This window comes from Pezoporus flaviventris, unplaced genomic scaffold, assembly GCF_033815535.1.
Source record: "Pezoporus flaviventris isolate CSIRO_AGI_PZ_B2104156 unplaced genomic scaffold, CSIRO_AGI_Pfla_v1 ptg000070l, whole genome shotgun sequence".
In the NCBI taxonomy this organism is placed as follows: domain Eukaryota; kingdom Metazoa; phylum Chordata; class Aves; order Psittaciformes; family Psittacidae; genus Pezoporus; species Pezoporus flaviventris.
In genome coordinates this window covers 2,618,605-2,646,209 of record NW_026892618.1, presented here as the reverse complement: position 1 = coordinate 2,646,209, position 27,605 = coordinate 2,618,605, and the positions used below count along the sequence as shown (strand labels likewise).

General features: G+C 40.3%; 1 protein-coding gene across 6 annotated transcripts; it reads right to left on the bottom strand.

Moving 5' to 3' along the window:
- Window positions 1-288: 288 nt before the first annotated feature.
- On the bottom strand, window positions 289-23,911 carry TTLL1 (TTL family tubulin polyglutamylase complex subunit L1). Of its 6 annotated transcripts, none has more exons than XM_061472085.1 (10): window positions 23,778-23,911; window positions 15,242-15,374; window positions 12,993-13,201; window positions 11,028-11,208; window positions 9,758-9,892; window positions 9,520-9,628; window positions 6,144-6,287; window positions 4,320-4,406; window positions 2,986-3,149; window positions 289-1,482 (listed from the first exon to the last, which is right to left on the bottom strand). In XM_061472085.1, the coding sequence occupies exons 2-10, from the start codon at window positions 15,352-15,354 to the stop codon at window positions 1,353-1,355; spliced, it is 1,272 nt and encodes a 423-aa protein (XP_061328069.1). In that variant the 5' UTR covers window positions 15,355-15,374; window positions 23,778-23,911; the 3' UTR covers window positions 289-1,352. The 6 variants fall into 6 exon arrangements, with proteins under 6 accessions (XP_061328069.1, XP_061328068.1, XP_061328071.1 ...); XM_061472084.1 differs by lacking the exon at window positions 23,778-23,911 and adding an exon at window positions 20,858-20,998; XM_061472087.1 differs by lacking the exon at window positions 23,778-23,911 and adding an exon at window positions 20,858-20,983 and having other exon boundaries at window positions 15,242-15,358.
- Between the last annotated feature and the right edge of the window lie 3,694 nt (window positions 23,912-27,605).

Sequence of the window (27,605 nt, the reverse complement as noted above, 5' to 3'; positions counted from 1 at the left end):
TGCACTTTAGTAGCCTGCCACAAAGGAGGGCAAAGCATATGGCCTGCCCTGGCAGGGAAATTAAGTATTACTGCTCTGGTGGCATCAAGATTAGAGTGTGTTATGGTTACGTGGACATCTGCAACTCTTAGCCTCCTTCATCTTTCTCTCCACAGTACTGCGCCATCAAAAAATAAAACCAACCAAAACAAAATCAAAAAGCAGTGAGGAGGGGAAGGAGAACAAAGACGACCAGAACTGTGCCTTGGCATTTACAAATAACTGGTGGAAATGCAAGTGGAAGCAATAGCCAATCACACACCCAACTAGTTTATTTATATGCTACACTGTTAGAAGACTGAAATACCTATTTTTAAATTTTGCTCTATACATTCTGGTAGCTAATCATCACAACGTTCGTTATCATAGCTACCAGCAATAGCTTACCATGTGCAACAATATTTTTGTTACAGTTCACACAAAAATATACAGATATTTTACTTATATACAAGCACAAATATGCAATGAGATTCTCATATTACTGCTGCAAATAAGGATTTCTCATTGGCTTCAAGCAATGAGATTTATTACAGCTTGTTATTGTTCTGTCTGTTTCTCTACAGACATGCATCATCTTGAAATAAAAATTAATGGCTAGTCAAAAAGTGCATCAACATACCATTTGAAACACTCCCTCTGCCCATGAAACTTTCTACCTTTAAAGAGTTAGCAGCTCAAAACAATTACAGGAAATTTAAAAACCTAACCAAAACCAAACCAAAAATCCTCAGCATATAAAGAATTGCTTTTCAGTTTATTACTACTAATTGTAAAACATTAGCTGCCTTAACTGACAATAGCCTCAAGTCCATGCATTGCTATTTTTCTTAGTTTCTCTTCTTTTACTAGCAGGAATCTAAACCCTCATGTGACAATATTAACGCTCACCACACCACACTCTTACAGAATCCACAGCTCATTTATTATAGGGAGCTAGGGACAGGTTACAGAGGGAATAAATTATATTCAGAACAGCAAGGGGTTTCTTTCAGAATGCATGTTTTGAGTTATTATCTTTATAAAGAAAGTTCTCAATCATTACTGGGAGAATATTAGTATATACAAACTACATATGTACAAAATTATCATATATACATACACACTATATATATAATTATTGGGATAATCATTAAATCAATGTATGTCTAGTACAGTTACTGCTTTTAGATTGTTTGTTTCACTTCTTTTCAACAGCTGTACTGTCCTCTTTTAATATTTCCATATGCAAGGTAGCAAAGTAGACGAATCTGTTCAAAACCTGCATTTTTGTTCATGATGCCTTCCTACCACGAGTGCAGCTGTTTCTCCTGTTATCACTTCCAGGTGGTCAGTACAGGCTTTCCTGAATCTCTTGCACGATTTCCTTTTACTCCAGTGGATTGTCCAGGACGACTCCGCAAGTCACGATCGGGACCATCGCTTTGTGCCATCTCTTCATCGTATCTGAAAATAAGATATCCTCTTCAATGCCTTGTCCTGTTATTCACTACACAAACATGAGTGGGTCCTCTATATTTGATTTTGCTTAATACCTAGCACTGAAATTTAAAACAAGCTGTTCTACACACAGCTTGTATTCTACACATGCACAGTCTGACACGCAGCTATTATTCGAGGAAATATACTACCACGTGATGTTGCAATACAGATCAACTGAAGTATCTTCAGCTACTTTTTGAAAGAAACAAAACATCTGGCAGCTTTGGTTAAACTCCTGAGTTTGTGAAATTTTATACTTGTGAAATTTCCCATGTACTTCTGTATTTCTCCTCGCTACACAGGTCTGTGGTTAAGCCAGAACATCAGGCTGCTGGCAGTTTAATAAAGTCTTAAGCTATTGCTTCAAACAGGATAGTTAGCTGCCATGTTAAAAAACTCCACTGTTGCATCTGAGAGCAAGCAGGGAAAGAATGAGGTGAACAAACAACTGTGCTTAAATTAAATGTATCTGACGACATGCATTTTGTAAAATTTAACCGCAGTGACAAGTAGTTCTTAAATATGTAAGTCCACTATGGCCTCAGATAACCTCAATATATACTTACCTCTCGGCTGCCACACAAATTCCGAGCAGAAATTAGCTATAGATGTGTAATTATAATTATCAAAGCACTACAATATTTTTTGAACAGTCATAATATATATTTAATCACACTATTGCATAGGTATTCGCAGCTACCATGTATAAAACATTCATTCAAACTTAAGTCATAATTCAGACATTTAACTGTCTTTACTAGAATATAAAGAGTATTTAAGATCGGTATAAAGCAGTGGATCTCCTATGTACATAGCACATTCCTGACATACTGAACAATGGTACCACTAGTGCTAAAGAAACTATCCAAATATTTTCTCAAAAAATATGAGAAACTTTCAAAAACATGGTATTAAATCAGTGTTTTTCTGCGTAAAACCAATCAATCCTAGTTAAATCCTTCAGACACTCCAACATAAAGATCTGTCTCCTTAATTTCTCTTTGTAATCCAGATTAGGGAAATAAAAAAAAAAAGACCTGACAACGCATTACTATTACATCCATTAATTACAGGAGTCAAGAGGTGTCTTTTCTATTAAGTGAGAGAAAAATTATATAAAATTGCTATTATATCAATTTAACTACCATCTATATATTATAATCAATACAACTAAAGTTCTACACATAGAAGACACAACAGTCTCTTAGCCTCTATCCCTCAAATCTACATGCTGAAAGTGCAGAAGGTGCAGAAAAGTAACATTCTCGCTGGAGAAGGGGAGAGGCAGCTCTGCTTTAATGCCCTCCCCCCCTCCACCATTGCTACTGCAGCTCCAAAAAACCAAAGTGGTACTTTGTGTGCATTTTTCACAACAGAACAAAGTTCACCTTATCTCTACACTATATATTAAAAAAGTGAGGTGAGTGGAAAACATTTGCATTTATATAGAACATTGATAAAACTTACAAGACTTCATAATTGCCAAGAACTTCTTTTGGTGGAGATTTATTCCATTTACAGTCTGGAATTTCCCCATTAGGCACAGCAATGTTAAGTGTGTCATTAATAAGATTATACTTCAAGATCCGATCATTAGCAGTACTGGAAGTAAGAGAAGGGGAAGCATTAACCTACAAAAGGAAAAGAAAAACCAGTCAGCATCAATTTTTGAGTGGTACATAGTTCTCCAAATAGCATGTGTGATGACTACATGTACTATTTAGGAAATTAAGACTCAGCATCTCAAAGCACATCTTTCAGTTCCTCAGACACTGGAAGGAATCCCCCACTGGGCATTTTTCTTTTTACTTAGAAAAAAAAAAAGCCCCACACCACTAAATGTCTGCAGTGTCAGCCTGAAGATTTTTGTTGAGACTAGATGCACTGGGGTGAATCAGACAAAACATGGATTTTTGTTTAATTTTCTAAGCTTACACAGATACAAACCCCATAGATTTCAGTGCTTACAGTTTGCCTGGTTCACTCCCACAGCTGCTCTACACAGGAACCTGTGGGTTTCTTCTAGGTAAATAGCTTGTATTTATGTTCCTAATCCAAGTTCTCTCCTGTTAACTTGTGAGCTGGAGAAACACACACATGCTCTCTATTCAAAGCACTACATTGTATCTTGTACTAATTAAAACCGGGATTCATTTTACGTATCTCTTGTGTGCCACATTTATTATGGAGAAATGGTATCAGAACAATAAATGTTTGGGTTTTTTAAAATAAAGTTCATTTACATTTGAACTTTCACTTTCAATTAGACTGAGAAGGAAGCGAGATGGAAAAAATTCATGTTGAACACAGATTCAAGGACAATACATTAAAGAGAAAGCCATATGGGAGATGGTGGGGGGGAAACCCCTTCCAAATATCCCAATTACCCATCATTTACCCCTTTTCCTTCCTCACAATCTGCAACATTAAGGCCGTAACAGCATCTAAAACCTAAGTTTGATGTTATGCTCCATTGAGCCAATGCCAGTTTTCCAGCTACTGATACAGAATCTAATAGGCTTCTACCATTCAGACTGCCACTGAATTCCAATTGCATGGCCATACTGGATTTCAAAGACAAAACATAAATCCACAAACAAATAGAAACACCAAACAGGAAACAAAAGCACATGCAAGCGCGGTCACACAGTCCGTTTTACTTTCCAACATTTTTCTTAATACACTTACCTGAGGAACAAAAGACACTGTTTCAAAAGAGGAAAGGCTACATTGAAATCTAGCCAGTTTTACTTTGTGAAATGAGAAGGAAGTTTTTTTCCCTGTATTTTAAGTAACTTTACCTCAATTAGCCATGGTTTAAGCTTGTCATCAATGATAATGTCATATCCATAACACTCAAAGCAGTGTTTATCATTATTCATTACAGGCTAAAAAAAGAGAAAAAGACATCAATATGTATTAAAATGAATAATTCAGTACGTAACCTGAATGCATACTCTGCTATAAATCACTATGATCACTGTGACTACATTATGAATCTTCTGCAAGTTTTCAGTGTTTTTACTCTAATACAAGTGTGCTAATAAGTTGAGGATTGCCTCTTTTTTTTCCAAGCTGGAAGTAGTATATCAATATTAATGATTGTATTAATGCTAAATACTAACATATTAATTTTCCATTATGTTATGAAAAGAAACGTGTTTTCATATTTTGCAAAAGTAATAACAATATTTAAAGCCTGCATGCATCAGGAGACATCAGGAAGTTTTACGTAACACAGCTTTGAATAATTGTGAAATATTTCAACTTCAGAAAAACGAGACTTGTTCAAAGATGTTTCTTTTTCTCTGCTAATATAAACATGTAGAGTAGAAATTTGAGGTCAAACAATTACGAGATTCCTTTAAAAACCCTAATTAGCTCAAGTCAACTATGATCCTGAAAGTCAAGAGAAACCAAGGACCAAGTTGTGCTTGGATGTACATTCTCTAGAGAATCAGTACTTTTCCAGCATCTGCTAACCATTTGCGGTGTGCATGGCAAGACTTTTTTTCTATGGAAATCTCATCAGATCTTTTAAAGAAACCTTTGTAACAGGTTAGTGAGATGTTTTCCCCTAGGCTAATAATGAAAGCTTTTCCATTCTTCAGGGAGTGAAAGGGACAGGAGAAACAAGCATCTCTCATTACATCTGCCATTGTCAGAAAGACAGAGGATCAAAATATTTCATGCTCAATAATTCTCAACACTTTTTCCTCTTCTAAGGTTCTTCTAACATTTGGATTAAATCCCTTTTCTTCTCACATCTGTTTCAAATATGATTACACAACAGACAGTGAGTTGAGCCATGCCTCCTCACCTCCCAGTGATCCTAGCTTCATAACCTGTCCCTCTTTCTTGTGCTGATTCTGGTGTTCAGCTGATCCTTCAGTGAGGCGATTTAGCTTATTACACTGGCACAGTACTAACCCATCAATAAAGCAATACAGTAATTGTCAGTTGGGCGAGTGAGCTGATTCAGCTCAAGAAGGTGCCAGAGAGATGACAGGACCATGTACTTGGGAACAGGACAGTCCTTGGCACTAGCGAGCTCTTCAGTTACCCCAGCTGACTCACAGAGCGATACCTGCTATCTACTGTAATCACAGGACATTATCCAAACACTAGAAAGTCACTTAAGTAGAGGATTGGTTGCTACTTTTTTTTTTAAGTGAGAGTTCATGATAACTCTGTGACTCGTGAGGTGAAAGTAAGTTATGCAACTCTGCTGAACTAAAAGCCTTAGGTTTGCTTTGACAAATTGTCCTCCAGAGCTATTTTTTCTTTGACACATTTGTTATTGCTGAAATGGCATCATGTGCCTTGACAGAGCTTAATACTATTCACAAGAGCAGTATCATGTCATATTAACTAGTTCACAGAGCCCTCAAGGAAAGGGATTCATCCACTTCTTCAGTATGCACAGTCAGCTCACCCACTCACCCAAAATTCAAGTCCGCTCAGAGAAGTCAGGAGACAACAGAATTTTAGAAATCAGCATCAACACCATCACTCACATAGCAGGAAAAAGATTTTAGGGGTTTTGATGGCAAACTCACTTTATGGATACGAGCAGCCTGCAGCTGTAATGCTGTTGCTGGCAGCATTCCAAGAACAGTACTCACCGCCACAGCCTTCAGTGACTGCACAATTATCCAGTGAATTTCATCAAATAATTTGTTTGTGACTTCCTTTCCACGTGTGCTCTCCAGATACAGGCGTAAGTTACTCACTGTCCACTTGCCTCCATGGATATGATTGTAATCATCCTGAAAAATAAAGGAGTTAGTTTAGCCTAAAATTTTTAAGTTGTTCTGCAGTTTTGTTTCATTCACACAAAAAGCCCACTTACACTTACATAGAAGTAGTGCTCTAAAAAAAACCTCAGCAAGTTATTTTTATTCTACAGGTTTATGAAGAGTTCAGCTTTACTTTGAACTGCACTCTATATAAACAACTGGTTTTACTATAGCTGTATATGTTTATATCACACATTGCAAATCAAGTAATAAATCTTTTTTCAGAGAAAGAAGCCAACTGGTACATTGACAACTTTATAGTAAAACATAATTTCTGATTTGGAAATACAACTTTTAAAATGCGAAAGGAAAGAATTGAACTTTTTCCTCCTCTGGGATAAGGAAGAAATAACTAAGTGAGCAATAGCTGAATTTCACTGAAGAAAGCTGTTTTAAAATGGAGCACTTGAAAGTGCTTGTCTTAAAATGTGACTTGTCTGTTTCCCCAAAGGCAAACATGGTATCATCTTAATGGTGCTACCAAGTTACATTCAAGAGGACAGTGAAATGACCCGAATTATTTTTAAAGGTTAACTTTTCAAGTAATTCAGTATTTTGATATAGAAAAAACCACTAAGTGCTACTGAAACAGAACAGGGGGAAAAGGAGATTATATTTGTCTTTTCAGAGGCTATCAATGCTCTGCATCACATTCTCTTTAAATGGGAAGACAAGAGCAAACTGGGGGTGTTCGTACTGATGGAAAGACATGCATTAAGCCCTTGTATAACTCTCAGGACACATGCTTTGCCCCTTTAAAAAGGTTCTCCTCAGAGTATTTGTAACAGTTAATGATTGCATGCCTGCTGAATTATAGAACACGATGCAGAAAACAGTTCTCAGAGGAATGAAATCTGTGGTCCTCTAAGATGAGGTCAGAGAAACCTCTATCTATATTTAGGCTTTTCTACAGCTCCCCCCTTAGTACATTTGTAAAACTGGACTGTACAAATAAAGGCCTCAAACATGGTTCTCAGGACTTGCTGCATGGAAAAAATGTCTTGAGACCAGATTCCAGAGATCAAAGTTTCAGCCTTCTTTGCATTGCAGAACAAGTACTCAAATCAAAACAGACTGCAACTGGGTAGAGCCTTACACAATCACAGCTGTTTAATTAAAAATATTAGAGTATTGCAGGCTACACAGAAGATCACTAACTGAAAACAATAATATTGAATTACTGTTGTTGTGCTTGTATTGCACACGCAGTGAATAATGACCTAGAACTGTTTCCCAGCACCAACATTATAATGGGTATAGTGACTTAGTCTCCTTCCTGCATTTTACCATTTCCCTCTCCCAATATAGACTTGTACACTTTTCAAATTAGGGATGTTTTCCCATTACTCAGTAGGGTACAAACACACTGGAACACTATGGTTCACACAGGACTTAGAGAAGAGATTAACAGCTAGAACACAAAGAGTTTTTCTAGACCACATAATGATTCTGATAAATTACTTGACTGTTCAAATCAGGTTCTTCTAAAATTGTACAACCTAAGTGCCTCCAAAGTTAGACAAGTTTAAAACACAAGGGCACATAGGATAGAGTGGCTTTGCATTAAACCTCTCAGTTCTTTCTACAAAACTCAACAAATATTAGTGGTTCTGAAATTATATAGTTTTTCATATATTCCAGTAATGACTCTACATTTTTAAACTGCTCCTTCTATACACATTTCTGTTGTCCTCTCTTCAGGTGACCTCACCACTACTTTCACCTCTACTTTTATTTGGGATAGGCAACATATCACATGCCTCACCTCTTCACTACTACTGCAAACAGCACCATGATTTATGCTCTAAGTCACATGGGATCTGCATTCACCACAACCAATTCTCAGTGAGCCCTGTCAGAACCATAATTTGTAAAGAAGCACTTTACAAATCAGCACCTGAGCAAGAAAATGTTTGTAGTACTGAAAAATACCACTTTTTGACACTTACCCTAGTTTATAACTACCACCACAAATGATATGTCCCTAGAAGTGTTCAAAAACCATGTAGATGAGGCCCTTAGTGACATGGTTTAGTGGTGGACTTGGCAGTCCTGGGGTAACAGTTGGACTTGAGTTGATTCTATGATTCTACAGAATGTCCAGATAAAAGTAGTTCTGCTATGCTGCACATCTTACAGAACAACAATAGACACGTTTAGCATGGTTGCAATTTAAGATACATTAAATGTATCTTGTGGAGTGTTGGTGTATGCACACATGAATATATATGCATGAGTGTACATGCGTATGTACATACACATTTATTTTCGCTACTCTTAAACTAAAAACTATGAAATTTGGAAGCATGGCAGTATAGTTTTAATTACTGTAACAGAGGCATGGTCTATAAATCACAGACATCCACTAAAAATGCAAAGGGACAGTCATCATAATCGAGTGGATTCCCTGAAGAAACAAGGCTTGGGCAGTCATAGTGTATGCCCATCTGTGCATGTCCCCCCTGACCCACTGGCCTTTCCTCCCACTGGTGAATTTCAGCCTGTGGTGACATAAGGAAGTCCTGTCAAAGCTATCAGGTTTCCACATGTTTTATGAACATCAATGGCAAATTACAGGACAGAACTGTTTTGCAGGCAGAACCCTGTCCATTGAAAAGGAAGCCACCAGCTGGCCAGGCAGCAAACATCCATCTCCAAGATCTCAACTGCACATTCCCTTTCTTACCCAGGGAGCAAAAGGAGGGGGGCGGAGCAGGGAAAACATGAGAAGCAGCTGGAAAGTACTGTGATGAGTATGTACTGAAAATAGGAAAGCTGAATTAACTTCACGGGAGAGAGAGAATGGGAAGGGAAGATCAGGAAGCTGATACTAAAGTGCTATTATAAAATACGAATCTACAGGAACCAGGCTTCATTAATTCCACTGCTCACAGAATCAATTCCTAAATGAGCATATTAGCATTTAAATGACAGGAGACTTGGAAGAAAACCCCTGCTTTCAACTACTGAAAGTCAGTACTGAAGATATTCCACTCTATTACAGAGCTGCAACTCATTATCTTGCATACTTTTGACCTGCAGTCTTCTAAAGTTTATTTATTTAGAAGTTCAAGTTGAAGTATTTTAATTGTAAGACGATGAAGAATATGACAAATAAAGTCTTTTTATGCCAAGGTTTTTGGGACAATTTAAGAAAAACAGTCTTGCTACAAAAGAGCACCTAAGAACTAAGTACACTTACCCCGTGTTTCTGAATGGCAACGTTTGTAAGATGTACAAACATGTTATCCAGTTCACTTGTACTTGGTGTGTACTTTACTGTGCAAAACCGGCAAAATCCAAGTTTATACCTTAAATGCAAAAAGTCATTAAAATGTGTTAAACCCCAACAAGATATCAGGAAAAAAGCATTCTACGATACTTATTTTGACGACATTAAATGTTCTCTCAAAACAAAATACAAATACATACAGTCTTACATGTAACATCTCAGTGGACGATATGTAGATACTAAAACATACAGACGAAGATCAAATTTCTTTCCACCAATAAGTAATGGATTGTTAATATAGAGAGAAATCACATAGGCTTCTTTGGAAGACTGAGATACAAACCTGAAAAACACAAATCAAGTTTCAGAATTTAACAATTGCAATGATATAATCTGATAAATCTTTTTTTCCTTTAGTAGTCTGTACATTGTGAAGTGGCTGAAATCTTTAATCTTCTTCATGTACAATGTATAAAGCTGTAGTGGTTAATAATACACACTTGGCATCAGGTATTATATACACAAAAAAATGTTTAAAATACTACACAGATGACCAAGATCAACTAACCATTTAAACTCAGTTTTGAAGTTGACAGGGTAGCTGACTGCACCACGCACAATGCAGCTCTACAAGCCAGTCTTTTCCTTGGAGAGCACTTAGAGCTTGGCACAGTTAAGACAAGCAAAGAGTATGCAGTACATTACCTTCATTAGTCAAGGTCATATAGAACATTTGTATTTATGCTTGGTGTGCATTGGCAAACCACTGTGAAAAGCTACGATAACTTTCAGATTGTGACATTCTTCAGATTCAAAGTCAAAAGGGGGGGGAAGACTTGAGTGATAGTCAACCAGTCACTTTATAACAGTAAAAAAAATCAGTATTACTTGTGTGATCAAAACCTTTACTAGTCAGAGAAAAAGGTAGATTGCTGACCTGTTTCATCCATTTGGAAGTAGATCACCAACATTTTTGTGCTCCAAATAGATAATGTATTTTTAGAATCATAGAACAGTTAGGGTTGGAAAGGACCTTAAGACCATCTAGTTCCAACCCCCTGTCATGGGCAGGGACACCTCACACTAGACCATGTTGCAATAAATGCACTCTTCCTTTGTACTAATTGAAAAAGTTATTTAACATGTATTTAATAATTACTGAATTTGCTTGTTTCCTGTTATTTAATATTATGAAGCAGAACGATTTATTTTTACGCAATTTTTTCCTCAACACCACTGAAAGCATTTTTATAAAGAATACTTAATTGAACAGTACTTTGTACCTCCTCATACCAAAACAAACTGCATTAAAACCTGCTTGAAGGAGGAAGTCAGATAACAACTGAGATTAAATGCAAAACTAACTATATAATGACAAAGCAATAATAATGGAATACTTTTCCATGCATCGGACATTTAGCATATGGTTCACCTCATTACAGAAAGTACACTAAAGGGTTTTGGTTTTAAGAACTTACGAAGACGTTTTGCTGTCTCGAGACCATTTTTTAATTTGGGAGAGTTTATTGATTAGAAATATTCCTTTTCCTTGAGCTTTGCCACAAGGTTTCATAATCCAAGTGCTGGAGGGATTTTTCCTGAATTCTTCAACAAAGAGATTATAATCGGCCGGAAGCATAAAAGTAACAGGAACAAAATCTGAGTGAAGGAAAACCAAAAAACCCACATAAGGTGCACAATTAAGGACACTGTGTCTGATAAGGCTATTAACACATACAGACTAAAAAAATTCTGTATTTTCAGTTTTCCAGTCTGGCACTATCCACCTTCATTAAGACTTACGTTGCTTTTCATCTTATTTAAATTCTACATTTAGGTTTACACTTGAACAAACAATTGCAAAATATTGCTGCTAACTTCAGCTAAGTAGATTTTAATTCACATTCATTAGTTTTCGCATTCTGTTTATATGCTGTGAAATTAGAATACTACATACCATTCCAATTTACCAAACTTTCTCAATTTACTATGTCAGTTTTTACCATTCCATTAACCACCTTATCATTCTCTGTGCACCAAACATGTGAATGCTGGTGTCGCTTCCCCTTTGGATGAGGTAATTTTTATTTCTATGTAACTCCCATTAGTCACTTACTTGCTCCCACAATCAGTATTACAATGCTTACTCAAATGTAAAGAAAAGCATTTGTCACTTTTTGCTGTCAAATTATTTTCACTTCCATCCATACAGAACTGCTGCTCTTTTTCAGGGATGAACACTTTCACTTTCCCAAGATGTAAATCAGTTCAACGTTATCTCCACTTCTGTTTTGCTGCAATGCTTTATGACCTCTAAAACAACTTCACTCTCCTCATTCCTGATCTACTGCTGGTTTGCCTTTTGTTTGTTTAGTTGTATTTCCTAGCAGTCATTACTTGTTTCTTGTTTTCCAACTTCCCCCAAACTTCTACTCTGAAGAGTTTGTTCATTCTGTTCTGCCAAGAGCCTCTCTGAAAAAGTTAATTTTAGTTTTCCCTCCAGTATAAGATATTCAGATAATGTTTTTTCACTTTTGAATTAAAGAAACTCCATCTCATGTGAAGTTCCAGAGTCCTTTGGTTTCATCACTAATCTTATTGCAGAGTACCTTAATCCCACAATTTTCCCTCTTCAAAATAATTTTAAACAAAGCAAAATCAACAAAAATGCAACCAAACAACCCACCTCTCCCCCACACTCCCCCCCCCCGCCCCCAACCACAAAAAGCCTAGTTACAAGTCTAGTTCTGTACCCTTATACTTAAAAATAGTAATTTCATTATCATTTTATCCAATGTTACTTCAGGTAATGCTGCACTGTTAAGTTCAGTCTTCTTTAAGGACCTTACTCCTAACAAAACAAAGTCTAAATACAACTTCCATGCACACAAAATGGATTTGTGCTCCTCTTTGAATACTGCTGAATACTATCAAGTACACAATGGAGGAACTGGGCCTTGGTGCTTTGGTAATACAACAGGAAAACAGAAATGTTCAGTCTTTTATTACTACTTTTTCTCCAATTTCAATGAAGATCCTGAACAAGTGCCATCCCCTCTATTCCTCTCAATTTGTAAAATATTAGCTATTTTCCTTCAAAGGAAAGTTTGTGAAAACCTTTGAAAATACAGTATTTCTTACAAAATATTCATTACAACAGTTTTTATCACTTTACCTGTTCTCTGTTTCCTTCTGCTCTAATTCAGACTTGAAGGGAGAGAAAAGGAGAACACAGAGAGAAAAGGCTGTAAAGTTTGCAGAATACAGCAAATAATTTTAGGACAAAGTGCACTTCACTAACGGGGACAGAGCATTTCAAGATAGTTACTTTGATGTTCTAACACTTCAGAAGTTTGGTGCTTTATGCACAGAAAAGCTAGGTCAGTTCCAGGTCATTGACTACACAGGAAAGAATATGAATGTTGATAATGAGAACCACATACCCAAATAAATATATTTCCCATTTTCATCCTTTTCTGCAAGTGGACTTCCTTCTTTCTCAAGTTCTTTCCTGTATCGCTTGATATTCTTTACCATCAAATCTTTTCTGGTCAGTTCATAGTGGTTTGGGAAATGATTGACAATCTGGTCATCAGAGAGGCGGTAACCAGTTTCCACACTGAAAACATTTCTGATTGTTTGTACGCTCATCCTGCAAGCAAAGACAGATACCAAAAGACTTCATAGAATCATAGAATAGTTAAGGTTGGAAAGGACCTTAAGATCATCTAGTTCCAATCCCCCTGTCATGGGCAGGGACACCTCACACTAGACCATGATGCCCAAGCCTCTGTCCAACCTGGCCTTGAACAATGACAGAGAGGGAGCATTTACTTCTTTGGGCAACCTTTTCCAGTGCCTCACAGTAAAGAACTTCTTCCTTATATCTAACCTGAACTTCCCCTGTTTAAGTTTAAACCCATTACCCAAGAAACACAATCCAGGAAGATAAAGTTTGTTGGGGTTTTTTTTGTTTGTTTGTTTTTTGTTGTTGTTGTTTTTTTGTTTTTTTTTTTTTGTTACATACACTTCAACTTTTCTCTCTCATTTCTCTTTAAACTCTAATACCCTGCTGCAGTGACAATGCAAGATGTGCTGACCTTCTATTAACAAAATCCTGCCAGAGGTTTTATTGATCCCTCTACTATGACTAAAATTGGCACAAGAGAGGAAAGGAAGATGACAACTTGGGCCTACTGGACTCTGCCTTGTTGATAACAGGTTAAGCCCCAAAAGGATCTAAAAATGGCCAACACACCCCCAAGTGCTACAGAAGCAACTTCTGTTATTTCTCTTCCTGTAAATTCAGTTTCTCTCTTAAAAAAAGCCATAAAAACAACCTCCTACTGACTACCTTGCTATTCAGATTGTCAAGCATATGAACTGAAAACAGTGATTCAGAGATCTTACTAAAATCACCCGTAAATGCCAGATCAGGGGCTGCAGTGACAATGCCATCACATATCTACTTTATTTTTCACAGAAGGTAAGAGTGGGACTATAGATCCAAAGAAAATTTGTACTGCATGTCTTATATTGGAAATTTAAGAATATTTCCTGACTGCTATCAATCTGCTACGTTATCATTTCAGGAAGAAAAAAAACAAAACAAAACAACCAGTCACACAACAGTCTCTATGAGTGCCCTGTTCCACCTCTTCCCCTCAACCACATTCCAAAATCATGAGATTACTAGATTCCTACCCATTTGAATAAGTGGTTCACAAAGGATACACTTGGCAGCACAAACCGCCATTCTGTCATATCTGAAAGGGACAATATAAATTGTTTGGTTTACGTACAGAGTACTGTTTCTGCCAATTAATAGATTACTGCATTCTAGGACAGCATTTCATGGTCTTATATTGCACAAATGCCAAAAGAGAAGCTAGATTCTTTACTCCCCTTTCACCATTGTTCTGATTAAACTTCACATTCACTCTAAGTATTGAAATGTTGAATAATCAGTCTGCATATAAATCATTATCACGAAGAAGTACAGTCCTCAAAGCCTTTATTATAGAAGCCTGGACTCTGGTAACAGGGCAAGACTCCACCACACAGATAAACGAATATTTAATCATATATTGGAACTGTGTACTCTTGGATTATTTTATGTTGAGTTGCCAGAAAATTTGGGGAAAAGATACATTCAAAGATTCCCCTCAGGCCACATATCCCCTCCAACAGTAATGGAAAACTTCTGCTTACTGCAAAAAAAAAAAAAACAAACAAACCCAAAATCAAATAAAATCAGGTATCACAGTTCAAAAAACACTTAGCGCAGCCTTCCCCCTGGGCTGTTCACAACTGGCATTCCCAGAAGTGATCAGTATCTTGCTAGGTCACCGACTTTCCACTCCCTGACTGTATCTTTGGCAAACTGCAAAGATACATGAGATCAGTAGCATGGGAATGGATCCATGCAGATGGGACCTTCTACTCTGAGGAACCCCAATGACTTTAGCAGGCCTGCACATATACAGGAGTCTACCAATGCAACTCTGAACAGAAGACCAGTGGTAGCCTGAGAAATTACAGAAACAATGTTATACTCTTAGGAGCACTGTGGTAAATCAATGATAATTTCTGTATCTTTCACTTTTTAATACACATTTTTTTAGATTATTGATGATACTAACATATTAAAATGCTTCATAAAATTAGAAATTGGTATTTTTAATGTACTTACCAATAAAAATTCCAGTCTTCATTTTCTGCCACCTGAATCCAGCCTCTTTTTTCAAAGTTGTTTATTAGAACAGATTTTTCTATGTCAGTTACCCACTTTACTTTTCCTGCCATTATCCTAAAGCAGAATCAACCTATTAGTAAAGAAAAGTTTAAAGATGTGAAATTGAAAACAGGGGAGGACACAAACCAGGATGGTCAAAGTGGATGAAAAGTGGCATCTAGAAAGGTCAAACCAGGTTGTTCAGAGCTTTATCCAGCCATGCTTTGAAAACCTCCAAAGTGACGTCTAGAAAGCATTTTAACGTAAGATAGAAGTAGCAAATTAAATTAAAAATCAAGGAAAATAATAGGACTGCATTTGGGAACTGGACAACTGCAAACAAGGACACTAGTTACAAGGACCTTTCACGCTCCCCAGCCAATCCACCTTTTCTGAATGGGCACACAACTCACATCTCTCACTAAATACCTTAATGCCAGAAATCACTGTTGTACATTTATTGTATAATGATTACAGAACCAAACACAGAGCATAGACAGCTTTGGGGCCCACATCACAGGAGGGACACGGATGTGCTTGAACAAGTCCAGAGGGGGCCACAAAGATGATCAGAGGCCTGGAGCACCTCTCCTATGGACACAGGCTGAGAGAGCTGGGCTTGTTCAGCCTGGAGAAGGCTTCGGGGAGACCTCAGAGCAGCTTCCAGTACCTGAAGAGGCCAACAAGAAATCTGGAGTGGGAGGACTTGTAAGGCCATGTAGGGATAGGACAAAGGTAAATGGCTTTAAACTGAAAGAGGGTAGATTTAGATTTGACATAAGGAAAAAATTCTTTGCTGTGACGGTGGTGAGGCACTGGCATAGGTTGCCCAGCAAAGTAGTACATGCTCCATCCCTGGCAGTTTTCAAGGCCAGGCTGGACAGGGCTTTGAGCAACCTGGTCTAGTGGAAGGTGTCCCTGCCCATGGCAGGGGGGTTGGAACTGGATGGTCTTCCAACTCAAACCATTCTGTGATTCTATGATTTCTAACCAAGACTTACATGCATATACCTTTTTGCTTTATTTTGAAGTAGGAGAGTTCATATGGATCACTTCATGACTGTAGAATTAAAAAAAAAATATTCCAAGAGAAATCCCTTATGTGCTCTACCAAGAATCATGATTTCCTATACTGCAAGGAAGGGAACCAAAGTAACATTACCAACTTTGTATTGTCTTCTCTGTACTTCATGCAGCTCTGATTTTGCCTTCTGCTCTAGTGGGGAAGGGGGAGATGGATAAGTTGATATCATTAGCAAGGCCATAGGTGGGCACTGGGGACCGTGCCTGCCTCTTGCTTTGCTTGGGAAAAGGCACCTCCCCAGGGGGCTGAAGAGGATGAAAGGTGGGAAATGTGAAATAGAGGTGAAATGTTGGAGACTGACAGACAAACTTGTTTGGAAAAGGCTGCACTGCAAGCAAGGTTTATTTAAAGGCCAGGCTGGATGGGGCTTTGAGCAACATGGTCTAATGGAAGGTGTGCCTGCCCAAGGCAGCAGGGTTGGAACTAGATGGTCCTTAAGGTCCCTTCCAACTCAAACCATTCTATGATTAAAACACTGACAGCAGGATTTCTGCAAATTTATGGTTGCTAGGGAAGTGCTTATAAGCTGCATTTCAATTCACGACGCCTAGGTGTCACCTTCTACATTAGATCTCTCACATGTCCAGGTCAGCCTTTCCTGCAAGGGTTGCAGGATTGTCTGGAGGTGACCTCAGGAGGTCTCTTGTCTAGCCTCCTGCTCAATGCAGGGTTAGCTATAAGGTCAAACCAGGTTGCTCAGAGCTTTATCCAGCCACATTCTGAAAACCTCTAAAGATGGAGATAGCACAGCTTCTCTGGCATCCTGTGTCACTGCTTGACTGGTCTCAATAGGAAAAGGTGCTGGGTATTGTTTTTCCCTCACATATTGCCTCATATATTCTGGAACTCTTCTTTCAGCTTGTGCCTTCCCACCCTTCACCCTGCTAAAGAGCCTTGGTCTGTCTTTTTTAATAACCTCCTCACAGGCAGGCTGTGATCCCAGAGCCACCTCTTCTCCGTGTTGAAGAAACACAGCTGCCCAGCTTCACCTCATCAGACAAGTGCTTCAGCCCCCTGACCATCTTGGTAAACCCCCTGCTCAATTCACTCCAGTTTATTACTGTCTGTCTTGTTCTGAGGGCTTGTGTGATTTTGTCAATCCTCTGATATAGTGTATTGCATCCTTGTCCTTTTTGTTTGAGAAAGACAGGCAAATCTAGCAAGGTAGGAATACAGAACAAATTCACTGAGGAAGTGTGGATGAGCCCAGCACCCACAATTAGCCCCTTCTGTGAAGGGCAGGCTGAAGCTTTCTGAAAGCAGCAGGCACTCACCAGCTGGCACTCTCCTTTACAAGGGCTGTTTGGTGAGATCACCTTTATACCATCTTAAATTGTGCTTTAATGCAATACCAGTGAAGATGGGGGTGAAGACGCATGAATTGAAGCAGATCATCCTTTGTGCATACATACTCAACAGCCAAAATCCTACAATCCAGTTGATGTGGACAGTACACTATATACAACAAAGAACTTATTTACCCCATCTCTAAGTAAGTGCTCATCCCAGATCTAGGCCTGATTAATATGTAACTTAAGCAAGCTAACATACATTCATGAGCAAATTATAATAACTGCTAAAGCTCTCATAAGCAGTTTCGATGCTGCTGCTTAGTCTTTCTGCAGTTCATTTCACAAATTACTTTTACAGTTGCAGCCTAGTGAATCTTCATAGTTATGTTTCACAGAAATCGAGTGCAAAGAAGTGCTAATTCAGAAGAAAATCTTGTTAAGCCAAAAGCAGACTCTTTGGCATACCCTTCTCCCAAGGACAAAAACTGCCATGCAAGGGAGTGAGAGATAGCAGATAAACACACATGTAACACCCCCTACTGTTCCTTCTACATATAATTTTCCATTGAAAAGCCAATTAAAACTTCACCTTTACTAATGTAGTGGTGCAATTAATGGAAATAATGAATGTAGTTAATACAATTTCTGCAACTAAAATACTGAGCTGAAATTCAAGGGGTCTTCAATTTTCAGAACTACATAGGGAGACGTAAATTTGCCAGCAAGCTAACAGCCCTACTATTTCTCTCTTCCTGGGATGCACAGTCCCTTATATAGTGCTCCTACCTTCTCCTTCCTAGACTACTTAAATTGCCACATTCCACAAGGCAGAAATGTTTACTATTAGACTTCGATTTTAAAGAGGTTTAGACATATTTTTATTCATGCTGATAAGACAAGTTGAACTCAAGCTTAAATAGATAAAAAAAGAGTGTATGAAGGCTCAGAGTCTGTCTTTTTCTGTGCTTAAACAACACCTGGTTCCACAAGGTCATGATCTTTCTGTAGGCCCTCCAGATACTACCAAAACAAAAATAAATGAAACAAAGGGATTCATTTATTTGCACTGAAGTATGCATGATTCATCATCAGTGACTCACTAGTATCACACACACGCTTGTTGTGGTTTTACAAGTTCAGGGATTAGTCAGCTTGGAATAGAATTGCCCCTCAAAAAGGAAATGTTTTAAATAATGAAACCCTAATGAAACACAACGTAAAATTTTCAAAAGGCCTTAAAACATGTCCTCCGCATCTCCAAGCTACCCCATAAGGTTACCAACATCCAGCCCCAACCCTATACCCATTTCTCTATTACCCAACTCCTTGATCCGTCTCCCTACTTCTCCAGTGTGTCTTGCTCCAGCATCGTTAAGCTGCAACTGCCCTCAGGGTTTGTTCTTCCAGAAGTGCTGCATCAGACAAATGTAGCCGCCTGGGCCTTTCCCTTGACAGAAGCATGTAGCTGCTGCCTGGCAAAGATCAGGATACTGGGAGCACTGCCACAAACAGGGCTGCTTTGCTAACACCTCTAATGCTGTAATCTCATTTTTACCCTAGGATGCAACAGCTGCTACAGCATCCTTTCTGTAGGATTCTTTATGAAGAGATTTCAACACATACTACATATCCTACAGCTAGGAACCCTGGAAGACTGCATGTGCTGATCCAGCAAGTGGATTTTGTGGTAGGTGGCAGGTGGGACTGCTCCATGACTAGCTATGCTATACAACTCCCAGAGACGGCATGGTTTGATTTCAAAAGCCAGAGACAATTCGACAGAAGACTTACACACAGGAAGGTGAGTAAAAATTAAACCAAAGCTAAAAATTGAAGATAACTTCTGCCACAAATATTCTTCTCCTGATTTGGGAACTTTAGGCCTTATAGGTCCATCACCTGACAGGATGATTAAAAGGTTAACAATACAACAGCAGACTAAAAATTAGTCCTTGGTTTATGCAGACAGTTTGACCATCTCAGATGATGTTTAACTTGCCTGTAAATAAAATCTTCTCATTTTGTGTAACCCACAAATTAGGAGACGTATAAAGCTATATTATTGAAAATAAGAATTTTTGATAACAATTTTAATACAACATAGTTTTCTACAGGAATCCTCTCATCTGCAATTAGGTATGCCAGCCAACCTGATGAGATTGCACAAGGTAACAATGTGTTCAAACTTCTGGTCAGCTGAGATCCTTAAAATGGCAAACAGCTGTGTAACACAGCCCCAGCCTGCCTACTGCATATAGGAGGGTAATGGTTCATTAAGTCAAATCCTTCACAGAGCACCAGACCTCCTACTCATGAGACAACACATGTATAATATAGATACTGCAGGTCTGACACTTCCCCAAAACACTGCCATTTCTGCCCAGACTGGTCCCAGGGACAGCAAGCAAACACAAGGAAACTTGGCAGCAGCCTAATCCCAAACTGAGGGCCTCTTGCCCTGGCACAAATTCATGCAGTGACAGTGAGATCCGAAAGCACCCTGGTTGTCATTACCGCCACTACAGAAGCTACTCATGCTGACTACATAACAGCTTTTCACACTGCAAAGATAAGCATAAGCAAGTGGTGCCACTGCCTGCAGCACCTGATCTAGCAAGCTCCATTTGCTTCTAACAGTCAGAAGACATAATTGTGTTTCATAATTAAGTTTATTACTGGAAAATCCAGTTCTGCTGATGCGGTTACTCCTTTAAAGGAGACTGGGAGGACCTGCCACAGCGATTCCCATCATGTTAGGGAGAAAAAGGAGACGAAGCCTGGAAGGGCTGCGTGGCTGAGCTGTGGGCAACGAGGACCCCCGGAGCAGGAGGTCACCACACGCGCCACGAGCGGACGCGCGTACACATGCTCCCGCAGGGAACCACAGTGGACTCGGGCCCTCACCGACATGTCGTGACAGCCCCACGAACATGCTGACTCTGTCTAGCTTTGCCCTTGTCCCTCCCAGGGACCCTCCGAGAGTGGGCCGCAGGGTGAATCTAAGCGAGGTGATTACCTCACCCCTCCATCTTCGAGGAGGGGTCGCGATCCCGCAGGGAACTTCAGCTGTCGCGATAGGCCCGGTGGGGGAAGGAAGGCCGAGGATCTCCCCCAACGGCGGGCGGCTGCAGCCCGCACCGTGTGTCTGCGGGAGGGGGGTGGGGGAGGGATGACACCCAGCCCGCTGCCCGCGCTCACCTGCCGGCACGAGAGACGGCCGCGACTCCCCCTCAAACCCAGCCACGCCCGCCGCTCGCTTCCATCGCCCCGGCCGGCGGCTCCACCAAGCCCCGGGCCCTCCCTTCCGGCACCTTCCCTAGCAACTGCGACGCGCCGGGGCGGGACTTCCGAGGCGGTGACGGAGGCAGGGAGAGCTCGGTTGCCAAGGAGACGCGCGGCGGCCGCCATCTTGTCTCCGTAGCGGGGAGACCCGATGCTAGCAGGGCGTGTTGCGACAGGACGAGGGGTGATGGTTTTAAACTAAAAGAGGGGAGATTCAGGCTGGATGTCAGGAAAAAAATACAACAAGGATGGTAAAATACTGTCACAGGTTGCCCATAGAGGTGGTGGATGTGCTATCCCCAGAGACATTCAAGGTCAAGCCGGATGTGGTTCTGGGCAACCTGATCCAGTTGAAGATGTCCCTGCTCATTGCAGGGGTGTTGGACAAGATGAACTTTGAAGGTCCCTTCGAACCCAAACTACTCTATGATTCTGTGATACCTAAAATTACACAGGGCCTCTCACACCAAAGCTCAAGTCCTTGTCTGAGCACATCAGGTGCAAGGAGGTTCATCGCCACATGGCTGCAGAAATATCTTCTCTTGTATTGATACTGTTCTGAGGAGACGTGAATTCTGCCTCAAATTACCAACAACTGTGATTCATGGTGAAAACTGGGTGAGAGAAGTAGTACCTAAGCAGTTACGGCATAAGTGCCTGTGCAAAGAAGCCCAGTTTACATACACAAAATTCCTTCCAAAAACAGATGTATATTAAGGTTACTGACATCACATGATAGGCTCAATGCAAAACAATAATAAGGTATTTAATGAACTCAGGAGATCTGAAAAGTCTCTATGGAAAAAATAAATTGCTCATTCTGTAAGACAAATTGCTGATTAAAAAAAAAATTTAGATCCATCAAGGCAGTAGCTGAATTAAGCCGTTTGCAGTGTGTTGGCTACAGCAAATAACTGATATCAACCTGTATTTCCTAAAAGCCTTAATTCCCCAAGTAATCTGAAGATAATAAATATGCTTTATGATTTACCAGATCATCTTATGGTAATAGTCTCAGTTTCAAGGACGCAAAGAAATAGTTAAATTTACAAAGAAATAGTTAAATTTAATAATTCATATAACTGGAGCTATTGAATATTCCCTAGCTTAACTGTGAAAGAAGCAGAAAATGCAGAATCCTTCATTCACGTGCAGTGGAAATTTTCTGGCACCACACCACCTCTGACAGCAGAAGAGAACATGCTGCAGTATTCACAGCCTTCTTCTAACCAAGAAGGTACGTCTGCTGTGACAGCCGGCAGCAAGAAAAGGAAACCTGATTCTTCTCTTTGCCATCAATCCTTTTTTTGTCCTTGCATCCATCATACCTCAGGGGAAAGCTGAAAAAGTACCACTTTGGAAATATATTAAATAATTCATTAAGGACAGAAACACGTTTTGTTGTTTTGGTTTTTTTTTTTTTAACATAAGAGTCTTTTAGCTTAGTCCAACAGTCCTTAACTGAAGTTACAGTTCCATGGCATAAAAAGCTATTGTTTTGCTGTCTCTCTGACAATTACATCAACAGTGTTACATCAAAGCTAGTAATAGATGCTCTAGTTTTTAATGCATCTCCACTTTGTAACATTATTGTTCCAACAAGGGAAGTCAGGGAGAATTTGAGAGCAGCTCAATAATGCTTATTATTTTATCAGGAAATGCTGTAGTAGCATCAATGCATTATCTTTGCAACAGAAATCACTCATATGATGACATTTGCTTGTTTTATTTTAAGCTTAAGTCAGCTCAATTAAACAAGGTTACCTGTATGTACAAAACTAAGCCTGGTTTCAGGAAGGGAACTGTTACTGATGTGAAGCAAAGTAAACACTAAATCTGAAATATCAGAACTGGTAAATAGGACAAATCCTTGGCACAAAGTAATATTACCAAGGTTAATTTCCCTTTTATTGTACTTTGGAGGCAATTTTTATCTAGCCAATTGCATGTGTAAATGTAAACACCACCCTCACACGACACACTCCTTGGCATGAGTTGGAAGATAAGCACTGTCATGCTCGGAAGATGGGAGAGAAGGATGTTCCAAGGAGGATCATTATGTGTAGTGCACAAAGCAGTGGGTTGTGTAAGTGTATATACACACACACACTTTTCTACATTTAGAAGTTTAGCTGCAAAAGTCTGTGGACATCCCAGCTTCAGGTGGAGTGCTGTATCTGTGCCACCATTCTGCTCCTCCTGGTGTTTACCTTCCCTCACACTGAGATGAGATCATACTATAAATAGAGGGCAAAGTCCACTCTCAAGCATTAACCAGTGATGTCTCCTGTTTGACATGACAACAAAGTGTGGAGCAACAGGGGGTTTGGGTTCTTTAAATCTCTTCTAGTGATGGGTGATAGATACCAACTGAATCGCTCACAACACTGTTATCAATAGTGAAAAACACTTGAAGTCCCCTGACCTCTCTAAACTTTTTTTGGCAAGAAGTCAATAGGATTTGAGTAAGTCTCAAAAAAAGTCTCTCTCTTTAACCCCTCAGGAGATCTGCTCCGGCTGCGCTGCCAAGGCTTCTCCTGCTTTCTGTCCCCCACTCTCCTCCCCAAGCTCCCTGGGGACCGTTGGGGATGCCTGCTCATCGCAGTTGCTTCTGCTACACTGAATGAAGAGGAAAACCTTCTCCTCCCTGTTTAAAAGTGAACAGTACCACAGCATTCCCAACATTTTAAAGACTATCTTGAAATTATGATGTATTGAAGCCCAAAGGGATTCTTGAGCAGCACAGATCTCGCCACTGAAACCAAAACTACCCCGAAGCCCACAACGAAGGTGGGCTCCAGCACGCTGGGGTGCTGAGAAAACCACACGGGCCCACCTACAGCCAGCCAGTTGGAAAAGGGGTCCATGGGCGAAATAGGACGGCAGGGCCTGGTCCTGCACTTGGCATCTCCACCGGTGAGAGCACAAAGATCATGTCCCGTCATGTCCCGTCACCGAGGAGGGGCTACCCCACTACGGTGACTGTTGTCCCCCCGAGGGGCTTCCACCTCGGCGCCCCCAACCCCGCCGCCGCAAACGAGCCCGGCGGCGCCAGCGCGGCCGTGCTGCCTCCGAGGCCCTCCTTATCCGTCGGCAGCGGCCGCCCGGCAGCGGATCCGGCCCCGTGGGCGCGGCGGGTTGCCCCGGCGGGGCGGAGCGGAGCGGAGCGGAGCGGGCCGGGGCGGGCAAGACAATAGAGGCAGTCTGCGAGTGGCGCCGCGGTGAGTGACCGGCGCGGAGGGGCCGGGCTGGGGGGCGCGGGGATCTCTCTCTCCTGACGCCGGTCTGTGTGCCCGCAGGGCGGCGGTGGCGGCTTCCAGCGCGGGGCGCCGAGCCGAGCCGAGGTGAGGTGAGATGAGATGAGCGGCGGGTCCCGGCGGGAAAGGGGTGGTGCGGTGTGGCACGGCACGGCACGGCAGAGCCTTTGCCTGGGGAGGGAGGAGCGGGGAGGAACCCGCCGGGATCTCCCGGGAAGACCCGGATTGTGGTGCCGGGGACTGAGAGCGGCCGGCGGTCCGGAACCCGAGACTTCACCTGCGCGCCTGCACTCACGGTGTGGGCGTTCTATATACCGGCCCTAGGGGAGTCCCGGCAAGTTTCCACGGGCAGCCCGATCCCATGCACCTCTGCCGGCTCTGGCGCCGCAACATCTTTGACCCCCGGAGGGGAGATCGGCGTCTTCTAGAACATACGCCGTGCGGGGGGTGAACACCGTGAGCGGAGCGGGTGGCGGGAGCCGCCGGGTGCACCGGCCCTGCGGCGGGTGGCGCCGTAGCGCGAAAGCGCGCGTAGGCAACGAGCTACCTGTCGTGGCTGCTCAACCTCCGGGAGGGACGTGCGTGTGTCCGTGAGCCCTTCCAAATGATGTTGCGGGACGCTCCGTGTTCGGTGTTCGGCTGCTGCCGTCTAAGCAAATAAGCGAAGTACGTGTGCTTTCACTCTTAGCAAAGCAGGAAACAGCCCTCAAAATAAGTCTGAGATCCACAGTAGAATGTATAGCAGAATGTGCCACTGATAAACATTTTTAAATATTCCTGAATAACTCATTTTCTGTATCTGTATACGTTCATAACAGTGCTACTGATAACAGGACTGATGTGCAACAGCAGAGAGGGATAAAGAAATCTGTACGGCAGTATATGTAATGTTTATGTAATTTCACAAGGAGTGATTACAGGTGCACGGTAAATTCTGTGATTAAAAAGATTTCTAGATGCAGAGTGATTTCTAAATTGCAGAGTATTAGCCAGAGCCTGTGCTAGGCAGTATCAGACGTATGTACAACATTGTAATTTTCTCTCATGGGTACATCGCCAGATTTATTTTGAGTTTTGTGGTTATGATTAGTTATTTTTTCTTATTACCATTTAATGTATGTCAGTTGAACGGGAGTTAGGACTGAGCATAATGAAGAAGAAAATCAATCTTTATTCAAGGCATTTGATCTGATGTCAGAATGTCACCTCTGTAGAGACTCTGCCTCTCTGAAAGAAGAAATTTAAGAAAAGTGCCTGCTTCACCTGGTCAGTAGGTGTCTGGTAGCGCTTTTTAAGGATTCTTTGTATCAATAGGCCATTGACAGTAAGACCATTTGGAGAGAAGTAATTAAAACTGAATGCGCTCACCTTCTTCAGGGTAACTGCCTGCTAGCCAAAGCCAGAGCTTGATCCTGCGGTTACCAAAGGGAGTAGTAAAACCCCTCCAAATGCAGTAAGGATCTGAAATGAAACTGGAAAGCCAAATACTGAAATCAAAGTATGAGTAAGGGCTACAAATCTACAAAAAGAAAATGAGTGTAGAACATAGTGTTTGAAGAAATACAGTGCTGTACTGGGGCAAGATGACTCCTGTGCATAAAATCTTGTTTTGTTTGCTCTTCATTTGGTTTTATACATTTGCTTTATTTAATAAGACACCCTATTTTTATTGTTAATTCCACTGTCTGCAAGATGTGTGGAATATACCTTACCAATGGGAACCTGGTAATTAATTTTATTATATAGTTAATATTATTTTAGTTTTATATTTTAAAGTTTTAATAGTTATTAATAGCTTTAATACTTAATTTTAATAATTCTAGTCTATTTTAATTGTAATTAATTTATTAATTAGTATTTTTACCACTAAAATATTGTAGGTGAACTAGGATTATAAATCATAGTAATTTTATTGCAGTGTTTGACTGTTACTACTGTCAGTATTTTACCAATACAGGAAGCCTAAGTAAAACTGAGAACAGCATGCATTTAAATTCTTTATACAGACATGCAGAACAAGAAAGACAGCATAAAGAGTGCGTTAAGTTCTTAGACTTAGGGTTACACCACCTGCGTATCAAGAGTTAATCTCATTTTCCCAGTCTCACAGTAGTAGGTGGGATTGTGGAGGTGTCTGTAGGGAGAAGACCACCAAAGGTCATAGAAGATGCTGAGTTTTCTGACAAGTCCAATTAGGAGTCCCTGTAAAATGGGACAGGCTGCAGGTGTGAGGTGGCACTACATGACAGCATGTGTGCTGTGCTGAGCAGTGCTGAGGGAAAATGGCAGCCCATAGCTATCTCAAACATGCCAGCTTGCTAAGAATATGAATGAGCAGGTTTAGATTAATGGTACTGTTTGGTCTGTTGAAGCTAAGCATCTGCCTAAATATTTTATACATTATGATCTTGGCGATCAGCATCCTTTAATCCTGCTTGCTGAGGGTGCTAGCAGGCTCATTGCAGGCACTTCACCCTTCAAGTGGAGGGGATGGTAAACAAGGTCTCTTAAGTACATCAGATTTCTATTTTTATTTTTTTCCCAATTTGAATGAATGAATGTTAATGTCAGATTGAAGTATTCCAATTTTATTATGTATCTGTATTAATAATTATGAGCACTGAATGAATTTTTCTGCATACCAGTAACAACTTTTCTATCTGCATCATTCTCTTTAGGAGATTTAGAAAATAAAAAGTCTAAGATACAAAATTTTAGAATAAATATGAACAAAGAAACATTTTCCATAGCTTTATGGTTCATTCATGGATTATTAAACTATATACATTGTCGTACTTACCTCCTACAGCTTGGCCATTTGGGTAACAATTTTAAACAATTCTTATTTATCAAAAGAATTTTGACCTCTTGGTGAGACTGAGAAGTACAAAGGTCAGAAGATGTTTTGAAAAGGAAATGTAAATGTTACAGCAGAAGCTTTCTGACAGAATCCAAACCTTAACTCTTTGTGAACAAGTAGAACAAAGGTGACATCCCTGAGATACGTGGTGCTGTCACAAAACAAAAATCTGAGTGTGGCAGAAAAATCTTTTATTTTTTTTAAATGGAAATGGTTAGTTTCAGTTTGGTATCAATATATATTTCTCTTCAATGTTCTTGGTTTTTCCTATAAAACTCTGTGGAAGCTTAATATTTTCCTGCAGACACCACCCTTACCTCCCCCCTTGTTTCCCTCGAGTATTTAGAGGTGGCTGAAATAAGTTTGGGAGCACTGAAGGAAATCAATAGACTCTTCAAAGAAAATTAAACTATTTTTGTAGGCTTATCAAATCACAGGTTTTTAATGTGGACATAACAGTACTATCTACTTTTCAAGGTGGAAACCTTTTGTTTTTCTCCACAGTCATACATTAAATGTCACCATGAGGACTAGTGTTTTCTGAGTG